This window comes from Trachemys scripta, chromosome 4 (assembly GCF_013100865.1).
Source record: "Trachemys scripta elegans isolate TJP31775 chromosome 4, CAS_Tse_1.0, whole genome shotgun sequence".
In the NCBI taxonomy this organism is placed as follows: Eukaryota; Metazoa; Chordata; order Testudines; family Emydidae; genus Trachemys; species Trachemys scripta.
In genome coordinates this window covers 141,226,997-141,239,718 of record NC_048301.1, presented here as the reverse complement: position 1 = coordinate 141,239,718, position 12,722 = coordinate 141,226,997, and the positions used below count along the sequence as shown (strand labels likewise).

The 12,722-nt window shown below is 53.2% G+C and overlaps 1 protein-coding gene and 1 long non-coding RNA gene across 3 annotated transcripts; both read left to right on the top strand.

Moving 5' to 3' along the window:
- The first annotated feature begins 1,370 nt into the window (after positions 1-1,370).
- LOC117876324 lies at positions 1,371-3,337 on the top strand. Its single transcript, XR_004645462.1, has 2 exons — positions 1,371-2,034; positions 2,364-3,337. It is a non-coding gene; the product is annotated as an uncharacterized LOC117876324 (long non-coding RNA).
- Positions 3,338-7,790: 4,453 nt separating this feature from the next.
- LOC117876312 (cytochrome c oxidase subunit 6A2, mitochondrial-like) lies at positions 7,791-12,482 on the top strand. Of its 2 annotated transcripts, none has more exons than XM_034768349.1 (3): positions 7,791-8,018; positions 9,287-9,444; positions 12,332-12,482. In XM_034768349.1, exons 1-3 carry the CDS (start codon positions 7,919-7,921, stop codon positions 12,425-12,427), a joined length of 354 nt encoding a protein of 117 aa, XP_034624240.1. In that variant the 5' UTR covers positions 7,791-7,918; the 3' UTR covers positions 12,428-12,482. The 2 variants fall into 2 exon arrangements, with proteins under 2 accessions (XP_034624240.1, XP_034624241.1); XM_034768350.1 differs by having other exon boundaries at positions 7,796-8,018; positions 9,302-9,444.
- Positions 12,483-12,722: the final 240 nt, after the last annotated feature.

Genomic DNA, 12,722 nt, shown 5'->3' with positions numbered 1-12,722 from the left:
GGCGAAAAGATCTCAGGAGCAGAGCGTATTTGCATAGATGCACCTTCTCTGCCTAGGCGGTCAGAAGACAGACTTGCTTTGCTACAGTGAGGGGGCCCAATGGGAAATGGGAGGTGGTTGATTACAGCAGGGAAACCACAGGTGGGCGAATATCTGGTTTTTGATTGAGAGAAATGCAGTTTATCTGTTGTGATTAGTGGAGGAATTCAAATGGTACAAAGGCAAGCATGAGGTATGAGCACTATAGGGCACATTTGGGTTTTAAATGCTCCATAAATTCCCTGGGCATTCTGAAGGAAACATTACTGTGGTTACTTTGCAAACATGAACCCTGCATAGCCCTGATGAATCCACAGAAACCTCCCTGAGCTTCCCAGGAAGCATAACCTTGGGCTGGATAATTGCATTTGTGGGCCTCCGCCCTTGGGGCTGTGTCTAATACATGCAGGGGAACTCCAGGCTTCGGCCTGTCTCTTTACAGGCGTGTCCAAAACTAATGTTTGTTCGTGGTCTCACTGTTCTGATAAACAGCTCTAATTCCTGGAAACATTGCCCCACCCAGCAAGGAAAATGAAACTTAAAACTTACTTTCATTTTTCTCTTTTTTTATTCGTAGATTAGATCTCCCTCTCCACGTTTCACCAACTAGAGCTGCATCAAGAAGAAAACAACTGGCTGTGATCAAGCACTGTTGCCTGTGGCCATGTTGCAATTTGTTTTAAAAAAATGACCTTTTATTCCCTAGGCCACTTTAGCAAAATCATGTAGTCCTTAGGCAAAACTCCTTGGAAGCCAATAAGTTATTTTTGCCTGAATGAGGATGGTAGGATTTGTCTCTGAGTGAGAAAGACTTGGTAGGAACATCAGTTACATTAGAAGAACAGGAGTACTTGTGGCACCTTAGAGACTAACAAATTTATTTGAGCATAAGCTTTCATGGGCTACAGCCCACTTCATCGGATGCATAGAATGGAACTTATAGTGAGGAGATCTATACACATACAGAGAACATGAAAAGGTGGGAATTGCCCTATCCACTCTAAGAGGCTAATTAATTAAGATGAGCTATTAGCAGCAGGAGAAAAAAAAACAAACATTTTTTTTTACATTACATTACATTACAGACTAACAGAAGTATTGGGAGCATAAGCTTTTGTGGGTAAGAACCTCACTTCTTCAGATTCAAGTCTTGCATCTGAAGAAGTGAGGTTCTTACCCACGAAAGCTTATGCTCCCAATACTTCTGTTAGTCTCAAAGGTGCCACAGGACCCTCTGTTGCTTTTTACAGATTCAGACTAACACGGCTACCCCTCTGATACTTGATTACATTACAGTTACATTAGAAAACTGATTGTCTTACTTTCATTTGCAGGGGCTTAGGGCACCTGTTTCTAAAGATTGCTGGGGCAGCGGGGGCAGCAGAGAAGGGGAAAAACCCTGAGGCTCCGGCCTTGTCTACACTGCACAGTTCTGTTGGCAAAAACAGTCTGAAGAGCTTACGACCGTTTGGCTCAGCAGAGTCCTTACTTTTGCAAAACAAGGTCATGCTGCCTTGTTAATACCAGCTCAACCCAAAGCCATGCGCACACCAACTTCAGCTAACAGCTAAATCATATTGAATCCTTTCACCAGTGTTAAATCTGTATCTACAGTGTCACCCAGCTCTCCCCACTCCCAGGCCCAGACCCAGACCCTAGAGAGCTGCTCCAGCATCCACCCCAATGGCTGCTCTGGAAGACATTTCTTAATGCCTGTTTTTACAGCTCAGTAATGCAGACGGTGTTTCTTTAAAAATGCATCACAAACAGTGAAAGTGAAAGCTTCCGAGACTTGTTGAGGAGAAGCCAACACACTGGCTCAGTTGCCATCTGACTGAAGAGCCGTGAGGATGTCTATCCTGTTCCAGGTGTTTGTAGAAGGGGTGGAGGGCAGAAAAAGCATCATAGATGTGGCAAACAAAGAGCAGGAATTCAACAATATGACCACTGACAAATTCATGGAGATGGTGGCAGCCAAACTCCTGAAGAAGCCAGGTAAGGAGTAAGGAACTAAACGTACTTTAAAACTGAGCAGTTATTGTTTGAGAGAGCTCACTGGCTGAGACGGATTTTGCATTTGGATAATAATACACCATCCAGCAGAACAACATTTTGGCAAAGCCGGTTTACATTATTGTAAGAGACTTGTGATTTGTTTAAAATTAATTAGTTAGTTCATCTACAGACAAGTCAAGCAGCTAGAAATCATTTTCTTGTATGTTTAGTTATTTAGCTTTTCGATCCAACAGTCCAAATATGAAATGGCAGAAAAGCAATTGTTTAGAGATCCACTGTACTAACTCTCCCTTTTTTTTTATCACCAGGTTACCAACAGTTTAGTTTGCTGTACGCTAACCAACAAATGGAAAGAGGGAAGAAATTCTCAGATTATTTTATCAGAAACAAGTCTACCTTCGTCATGGTTATACAGCTGCCTGGAGGAGGGAGTAACATGTTGACTGAATGAAGGACTGTTTTCACATAGAAAATGATGTGCATCGGGGCCTACCCTGGACTGTGGTGGGTTCCTGCATAGGCATGGATTTGGTTATCATTTGCCTGGAAAGAATCCAGAGAGGGGAGTGGTGATGAGCCTCAAAGGTCACTGTCACACCCAGAGCTCAGCACACCAGAGGGGACACCCGGACATCACTGCCAGTCCACCAAGCCACCAGGTTGATAAACATGAGGATTCTGCTGTTTTCCTTTCCCTTGTGTGTTCCTTTCCATCCCCTGCTATCTTCCGCCTGTCCTATCTCTCTCTCTGTGTGTCTTTGAGCTGATCCTGTAACCAACTGCAAGGCATGACACCAGCACAATGGGATCAGAGAGCCACTCAGGGAAGGACTGGTGAAGAAAAGGACCTGCCCAGACCAGCCAGATGATGACCAGGAGCCGGAAAATGAGTCAGGGTCCAGAACAACAGCTATCCTGACCGACTTGCCAGTCCAGAGAGCATCTGTCCATGACAGACCAGCTGTCTTGTGTCCTGAAAACACCAACAAAAAGCTGTATTTCTCCCACCTTATTATCTGTTCTCTTCTTCCACTTCCCTCTGCATCCGTTTTGTTAAAAGCAGGGAAAGTAACCACAAAACTCACAGCTCTCAACAAAAGAACGAACTGTCTTCCCCGCTAAGAACTGAGCCAGAATGAGAGACTCTCACCAATATCCTCTCTGAAAAAAGGAACGTCAAGTTTTGCTTACGATTGTTTTGCTTAACGCTCACTTTCAAAATACTTTGTCTTGTTTTAAATTCTTTTCTTGTGTATCCTGATCAATAAATTTCCAAGCTGCAGCGTGAGGATTCCATTGTTTGCCAGGGAACAAAGCAGCCCGAGGTTTCTGTACCGCAAACCCTCAACCCTGCTTAACTATTTAACATTGTCAGGGGACAATTCTGTGTCTCTCTGGCCCCTTATTCTGCTGAAATTAACAAACTAGCAAGATGTGGGGTGGGGCTGTTAGGGTCCATGCCCAGACGTGACCTTCTTTCCGCTCGCCCTCCTGGGCAGGGCCATCCTTAGGATTTGTGGAGCCCTATGCAGTATTCTTAAACTAGTGCTCCTCTGCCCGGACATCAGCCTTGGCTTGCATGTGTGTTTTAGATAAGGGTGGTCTTTGGAAGGTTTTATTTAAAAAACTAGATGTCTGAAGATCCAAGCATTTAAGGCTAAAGATGAATATTCAGATTGTGCATCTAAAAATCGATGCAAGGATTTTTTTAGAGATATGATTTTATCATCTTCAGCAACACACTAATGAAATATTTTTAAAGCAAATTTGAAACTAAGGTCCCGTAGACTGACATGTACTGAGGAAACACTTGATCTTAACTCAGAAGAGCTGAATAATGCACAACAGTAATGCACAACTATTTTTATCAGGTTTCAGAGGGGCAGCCGTGTTAATCTGTATCAGCAAAAAGAACGAGGAGTACTTGTGGCACCGTAGAGATTAACAAATTTATTTGAGCATAATCAAATAAATTTGTTAGTCTCTAAGGTGCCACAAGTACTTCTCGGTTTTGTTTTTATCAGTAAATTCATAAACTGACGGTATATACCTGGGGGTTAGCAAATGCTTGTTAAATGCTTTCATGACCTCTTGAATGTCTCTTTAACAGTTTCAGTGTTGTGCTAATATAGGGTTACCATATTTTGTGCCTCCAAATGGAGGACACTCCACGGCCCACGGCCCCGCCCCCAGCCCCGCCCCAACCCCGCCCCCTCCCCAAAGTCTCCGCCCCCTCCCCTGCTTCCCGCGAATATTTGATTCGCGGGAAGCCTGAAGCAGGTAAGGGGGAGTGTGGGGGGAGGAGGCGCGGCCCAGGCTGCCCCCCCCCGCGTTTCCAGCCTGGGTCGGCTCGGGCCCTGGGGTGCCGGCCCCGGCCGACCACCCCCGGCCCGCCCAGCACTGCCGGCCCCCGGCGTCCCGGCGCACCCCCCGGCTCCCGGCCCCGCGGGCTCGGCTCCCTGGCTCCCCGTTGGCCCGGCTTCCCGGCTGATCGTCTCCCCGCCCCGCGGGCTCGGCTCCCCGGCTCCCCGCGGGCTCGGCTCCCCGGCTCCCCGCGGGCTCGGCTCCCCGCCCCGTGGGCCCGGCTCCCCGGCTGACCGGCTCCCCGCCCCGCGGGCTCAGCTCCCCGGCTGACCGGCTCCCCGGCCCCGCAGGCCCGGTTCCCGGCCCGGACCCCGGCCCAGCACCGCGCCCCCGGCTCCCCGTCCGGCCCCGCGCCCGGCCCGGCACTGTGACCCTGGCCCGGCACTGCGCCCCTGGTTCCCGGCCCGGCACCATGACCCCGGCCCCGCACCGCCGGCCCCGGCCGAGCACCACCTAGCCCTCCCGATTTTCCCGGACATGCCCGGCTTTTGGGGATTTCCCCCCGGACGGGGATTTGAGCCCCCAAAAGCCGGACATGTCCAGGAAAATCCGGACATATGGTAACCCTAGCTAATAGGTCTGGCAGGCTGGAGGCTTTTTCACTTTTAAGTACTAGATCCCCTGCAGAGGAAGATTCACCGGGCTGCAGCAGCCAGCTGTGGTGGGAGCCTGCAGGAAGGGTCAGAACAGGGATCAGAAGAGGTGGGAGTTTGGACACTAAGACCCTGGGGTGCCCCCAATTTCCGGGTGCCCTACGCAGCCGCGATTCTTGGGGTGAGGTGGGGGGAGAGGAGATTTTGAACTAAGAGTCAAAGTCCGGGGTTCTGCAGTCCAGACCTAGCAGCGACTGGTCCCTCCCCTGTATCCACAGCTGATTGGTCCATGCCCTGGCTCCTGGTCCTGGAGTGCAGAAGGGTCCCGCAGGGAGGCGCTGACTGAGGGCTGGCTCCTGGCCTTGTGCCAGCTGCAGTGACAAAGGGATCGGTGCCTGAGCTGTGGCTGGTACCAGAGACAAATACCTCACACCACAGCAGGCTCTGGAGCGGCAGGGTGGGGATCTGCGCATCTGAGCCCTGCAGTGCCCCCCTCTCTTCCCCAGCCCAGTTAGCTTCAGGGCAGCACGGCATCTTCCTGTTTCAGACTCCTGCACCCAGGGCGCTGAGGCTGCTGGGGACGCTGGCAGCACCTGGTGCCCAAGGGGCAGGATCTGCAGGGTGCCCCCGGATCCTGCAGGGAGTAAGTATTGCAGCCTGAGCCATAGCTGGGAATGGAGAGGCACCCTCCAGCAGGCTGCAGGGCAGCTGAGCCCAGTGGGGACCCCCAACCAAGCCAGTGCGGGGGGGAAATTGTGCAGGTGGGTCCAGCAAGGACCCCCCCCAACCCACTCGGCATACCCCCCTTTCCTCCTTACACTGCCCTTACATGACGCGGCAAGCTCTATACACAGGGATGCAGCCACCTCTGGGGTGGGGCACGGGGGCTATTTACGTATGGATCCCTAACCCAGCACTGAGATGCAGCCATCTCTTGGGTAGAGCAAGCTGGTGTCGAACAGCAGCACCCCACCAGAGCTCAGGACAGAAAGGGAAGGAGTTTTTTGTATCCATTTGCAGTGGGGGATGTTGAAGGCAGAATGGGGTCATGGGAGCTGGGATTTGGCCATTTCTTTAGGCTGCTGCAGGCACGCTGGGGACCATGTCAGACCCAGAGGCTGCTGGGTACCGGAGCGACTACTCCCCTGAAAGCCTGGACAGCTGGATGCTGCAAGACAAGGGGCACAAATTGTTCAAAGTTGCACCACTATTTTGTTTTGAACGCATCTAGTAACGCCATGTGGGTTTTCTAAAAAAGTTTGTTAACACAATTGTGTGGCTTATTGTTCAGTTTTACACAAACCTCTATTTTCCCTGTTTGAATGCCACCTTTTGCTCCCAGCGTTTGTTGCAAAGTGCGGTTTGAGTGAAACGGTTGGGTTTCACCGATCCTGAAGCATTTCTTTGAGTGCCGGCCGCTAGGGATTTCCAGCATGACAAGTGTTGACATTAAAATGAGAACGAAACGTGTGCATTGTCTATTGACAGTGTTCTTCATTTTGATTATTACAGCCATCTAAACTGTGGTTTTCCTCAAGGGATATGAATAGCGGGCTCCAGTGCCTAGCACCGCTGCACTGGTAGGCCGCAGGGAAATGTTTGGGGACCCCTGGGTTAGCGCAATGCAGGCCAGGCATCAGGACTCCTGGGTTCCTTTCCCAACCCTAGGACAGCCAACCCTCTATTACCATTAATCTTCATTCAGTCTATCCTCAGTATAGCCCCTGTTCCCAGCTGGCTTGCGTGTGTGTGTTCTTTCCGTGTGCTGTTCCCAGCTCCAGGCCGATAGCTGGTACAGCAGACCTGAATAGTACAACCAGCGTAGTTAAGTTGCTGAAGATGGGAAGATTGTTGCCATAGTAACGCTGTTTCGGTTGCTCAGAGCTTCTGTCCTTGGAGCAGCAGATCAGGCAGCCTGCTAATGCTGTAGACCTCGATGATCCTTATAAAGAAAGCCCACCCGCACGGTTCGGTGACAAAGGCAGTCGGCCAGGTTGCTTGTCCCCTAGGCACAGTCCCAGTGTCCGTGGTCACAGGTACACTGGCGCATGAGTGCCTAGGAGCAGCGGAAGTTTTTGCTGTTGCCTAGCCCGCACAAAGGGATTAGAAAATACCCTGACATTTATACACTGAGACAAACAACCGGAATACACAACTCACACCCCACCATACCTATTGACATCTGTTTGTTACCTCCCCTTGTTCCTGAGACAGGGCACTCACTCCATTTATAAGAATCAACCGGATCTAGTGATCAGAACCACTGGGACAACATCACTCCTTCTACCCTGCTTGTAAGCATCAACCGCTTATGAGAATCAAATCATGCGGGACAGATGTGATTCTTATACAAGGTTATGTCCCCAATGCACTGTATCCCTAGCCGTTATTCTGTCAAGCTGTCTTAACTTGTAGGAGATTGGGGTGTATCTGTTCGAGCCAGGAAATATATTTATGTAAATAGCTAATACCTAAAACACTAACAACAACTCTACCAAATTCCTGTACTAAATAACAAACTTATAAGCCTCTACTTCAATACATGGTTCAGGCCTCAGATATTGCCCAGTGCTCCAGGATCTCTCTCTCTCTCCACTACAGCCCCTAGGAATCCAAGAGGGCTGCTGGGCACCATGCCAGGCTCAGAGAGACCTTGTCCCGGGCACGTGATGGGAGAAGAGTATTTTGGACGGAGCCCAAGCTGGGCATGTTTATCCTGCTGGCCTCTGCCTCATTGGCCACGCTGGGTCAGATGAGCCCTGGGGACGGGGGGCAGGGGCGGGAGAACTGTGGGAAGCCCCTGACCAGCCACCAGAGGAGAGCAGAAGGTGAAGGGAAGGAGGTCACTGCTGAGTGTTCGTTTTAGACTTTGCTGGCTGATTTTCCCTCCCCTGCTTCCTCCCAACATGAGCCTGTGGCAGAGATTGACCCCGCTGGTGTCCAAGGGGCGAAGTTTAGCCACGGCGTCGGCCAGCGCCGGGGGTCACCACGGGGACGGGACAGGAGGTGAGAGATGAGTGAGGGTGGAGTGCGGATGAAAAGGGGGGGAACCTTGCCCCAGGGCTGCCCTGCTCTGGGAGTGGGAGATCATTAGTCCCTGGTTCATGCTGATCTGGTCACAGGAACAGCCAGGGCAAAAGGGTTTAGTGGGGTCCAGCAGTGGAGGACATCTGCCAAGTTCTGCATAGGAGTATAACTGCAAGCCAGCCTCCCTCTAGCCTAACCACCCCCCCTGTAATCCCTGTGCAGCCAAATTCAGCAGGGTCCCCACAGCCCAGCCAGCTTCAGGGCAACATGGGCCAGGCGGGAATGTCCCATAAGTGTCTCCCCACGGTCAAGCGTTGGGTGCCTTAGGAGCGGGCTCCAAACCCGTCTCTTGGCACCAGCAGGGCACCCTGGCTCACCAAGATGAACCAGGCCCCCACTAACTGGGCTGGGAGGTGGCTGAGGAGTGTTATTTATTCCCCTGACAGGAGGGCTGTGCCCTGGCTGGCGCTGCTGTTGGAATGGGCCTTGGAGCGATGCCAGAGCGTCAGGCCTGGGCTATATTTACCCACCAGGAGGAGGGGGAGGCTGCAGGCAGAGCGTGACTTTGAAATTAACCTCTGCTGCTTCTGTTTGGGAACGGCGAGGGGGCACTGTGCTATGGGGGAGCATGGCAGGGTCTCAGTACGGGGCGCTCTCCCCTCTGTCAATGCCAGCCCCAATGCAGAGCGAGGGGGTGCTGTGCTATGGGGGGGGCGACAGGGGGACTCAGTAGGGGGCATTCTCCCCTCTGTCAGTGCTGGCCCCAATGTAGCACTAGGGGGCGCTGTGCTATGGGGTTGGCTCAGAATGGGACACTCTCCCCTCTGTCAGTGCTGGCCCCAATGTAGCACTAGGGGGTGCTGTGCTTCAGGGAGCAGGACGGGAGGTTCAGTAGGGGATGCTTTCCCTGGGCAGTCAGTGATGTCCTCAGTGCAGCACTAGGGGGCGCTGCACTATGGGGGGAGCTCAGAATGGGACATTCTCCCCTCAGTCAGTGCTGACCCCAATGTAGCACTAGGGGGCACTGTGCTGCAGGGAGCGTAGAGTGACCAGATGACAAGTGTAAAAAATTGGGATGGGGGTGGGGGTAATAGGAGCTTATATAAAAAAACCCGCCAAAATAAGGCCTGTCCCTATAAAATCGGAACATCTGGTCACCCTAAGGGAGCGGGATGGGGACTCTCTCCCCGGGCAGTCAGTGCTGACCCCAGTGCCCCAGGGCAGTGTAGGGGTCATGCACTGTGCAGTGACTGTCTCTGCAGCCAGGACATGGAAGATCCTGTCATTTGTGGTGGCGCTGCCTGGCGTGGCTATCTGCATGCTGAACGCCTGGCTGCAGATGGAGAATCACCCCTACACGCCTGAGGAGTTCGTGCCCTACCACCACCTGCGCATTCGCACCAAGGTACAAGGAATTGGGTTACACAGGCCGATGGGGCGGCTCCAGGGCAGGACATTGGGGACGGGATACTGGGCTAGGTGGGCCCACGAGGCTGATCTGGGCTGTCAGGGAGAGGGCAGGATACTGGGCAGGATAGATGGGCCTGAGGCTCTGAGCTGGACTGTCAGAAGGGTTGCCAACCCTCCCGGTTTGGCTGGGAGTCTCCCGGAATCCGGCTCTATCTCCTGGAGGCTACTCAAGCCAAACTGGGAGATTTTAGGCTGTTAAAAGTCTGGTGGCACAGGGGACTGAGGCAGCTTCCCTGCCTGCCCTGGCCCCGTGCCGCTTCCGGAAGCAGCTGGCACATCCCTGTGGCCTCTGAGGGGGAGCAGGGGGTCTCCGCGTGCTGCCCCCACCCCGAGCACCAACTCCACAGCTCCCATTGGCCAGGAACTGTGGCCAATGGGAGCTGTGGGGGCAGTGCCTGCAGGCGAGGGCAGCGTGCAGAGACCCCTGCCCCCCGCAGGGGCCATAGGGATGTGCCAGCTGCTTCCAGGAGCAGCATGGAGCCAGGGCAGGCAAAGAACCTGCCTTAGCCCCACTGCGCCGCCAACCGGGCACCAACCAAGGTAAGCGCTGCCCAGCCAGAGCCCACACCCCTCACCTCTTCCCGCACCCCAATCCCCTGCCCCAGCGCTGAACCCCCTCCTGCACCCGAGTTCTGTTCATAGGCAGGTCCCTGCATGCCTTGCCGAGTTATAAGGTGTAGCTGCCTTCTCTCAATGGGTCAGTTGTCTAGCTGATGGTCCTTAATGGGCTATCAAGCAGGCTAGGCAGTGCTGATGCCAAACTGTCTGGGGTGTCACCCAGAAGCATAGCACAAGTTTGAAATACAGACATACTGTAACTCCTCACTTAACGGTGTAGTTCTGTTCCTGAAAAATGCGACTTTAAGCGAAACGATGTTAAACGAATCCAATTTCCTCATAAGAATTAATGTAAATAGGAGGGGTTAGGTTCCAGGGACATTCTTTTTGCCAGACAAAAGACTATATCTATATCTATACACACACACACACACACACACACACACACAATATAAGTTTTAAACAAACAATGTACTACTGTACACGGCAATGATGATCGTGAAGCTTGGTTGAGGTGGTGAAGTCAGAGCGTGGGATATTTCCCAGGGAATGCCTTATTGCTAAATGATGAACTAGCACTCGGCTGAGCCCTCAAGGGTTAAGACATTGTTGTTAATGTAGCCTCACACTCTACAAGGGAGGGGAGAGAGCATGGCAGAGAGAGACAGAGACACACACCCTGTGTGTGAGAGAGAGACGCAAATTGCCCCTTTAAGTACGCTGGCCCCACTCTACGTACATTGCTTTTTCAAGTAGATCAGCAAGTTGAGACAGCAGCTGCTGCCAGCAAATTCCTCTGTCCTGAGCCCTGTGGTGTCCCCGCCCTGCTCTGTGGAGATGGGGGGGCAGGAGCGGGGGGGGAGGGGACACCCTGACAGCCCCCTCCCCGCCAGCCAGGACCGGCTTTAGGCACCAGTAAACCAAGCATGTGCTTGGGGTCCACAATTCTAGGGGCTGCATTCTGGTGAGGTTTGTGGGTTTTTTGCTTTGGGGTAGCAAAAATCCTAGAGCTGGACCTGCCCCCAGCAAGCAGGAGGCTCCCGGGAGCAGCGCGTGTAGACACAGACCCACCCTGCCCCGAGGCCGCAGGAAGGAGCCGGCAGCCACATAGAGCGAGCAGGCAGGAAGTCGCTCAGCTCTGCTGAGCTGCTGGTGTGGGGGTGGGGGCCCTGGACCGTTTTAAATCGCCCGGGGAAAGCGCGTGGGGGGAGTGCCCTGGGGCAGAAGGCGGGGCTGAGGGAGAGACCCAGCCTCAAACATTGCTGAAGCCGGGCCCGGAATATGACTGGTGCCCAGGCACCACGGGCCCATAGAACTCGCCACCCATGGATAGGGGGGCTGCCGGTCTACCCTGGTTCCAAGCCCCCACCAGCTCGCTCCAACGGGCTGCTCTTGCTGCAAGCAGTGGACAAAGCAGTTAAATGAGGCGTTACTGTACATACGTATCTATAACTTATAGTACAAAGGTGATACAAACAGATAAACAAGATTATCCTATCTGGCAAATTATAATATTTTTGCAGAACCTTACATGGCATATCTGGCTGTGACCGATGTCCCAGTGGGGGATAGCGGTGGTCACTCAGTGAGGGTGAACTGCAAAGAATGGGGCAGACAATCCCCATAAAGCGGGTGGATATTCCAATACTTATAACGTCACATACAAAAATGATACATGCATACGGAGAGCATAATCCTAACCAGCAAAACAGAACCTTTTCCTAGACACCTCCCTCGACAACCTTCGTACGAGATTTGCTGCAAATATATAACAGTGGTTGAAACAATGCGCTATAGGGTCATATTGTAATCAGATAACGTCACAGAGCTTGCACCCCACACCCCCTCCTGCACCCCAACCCCCTGCCCCAGGCTCAGCCCGGAGTCCCCGCCCACACTGTGAATCCCTCGACCCCAGCCCAGAGCCCGCATCCCCTCCTGCACTCCAACCCCCTGCCTCAGCCCGGTGAAAGTGAGTGAGGGTGGGGGGAGAGCGAGTGACGGAGGGAGGGGGGATGGAGTGAGCGGGTGGGACCTCAGAGAAGGGATGGGACGGGGCCGGGGCAAGGGTGGTTGGGTTTGTGTGATTAGACAGTTGGCAACCCTAGCTGTCAGGTAGGGGGCCGGCTACCAGGCCTGTGGGTTTGAGCCATAGCAATGAGAGCTCAGAGGTGCACTGAGTTTTCTGGCCTCAGCGCAGCCAGTCCTGAGAAAGCCAAGGTGCAGAGACACCCCCTCTCCTGACCCCCTCTTTTTCTTTGCAGCCATTCCCCTGGGGTGATGGGAACCACAGCCTCTTCCACAACCCCCACACCAACCCCCTGCCCACAGGCTACGAAGAAGCAAGGGGTCATCACTGAGCCACCCGCCCTCGGCTCCCCCGGCCTAGTGACAATAAACCTGAGTGGATCTGTCTCCCAGGAGATTTATTTATATTCTGGCCCATTCAACATCTTGGAAAGAGACACAGGGTGGGAACCCCTGGATCAGGGATCCCCTCTGTGCCCCCAGGGCTGGGACATGTGTGAGACTGCACTTTGCCACACTGATTGCTACCCCTGAGATGGGGGCGCCGGGGGCAGGGCTGGGTGAGCGCAGAGCACTGGGAGGGAAAATGGGTTCATCCTCCAGGGGTGACACTGATCCCTCCAGCTG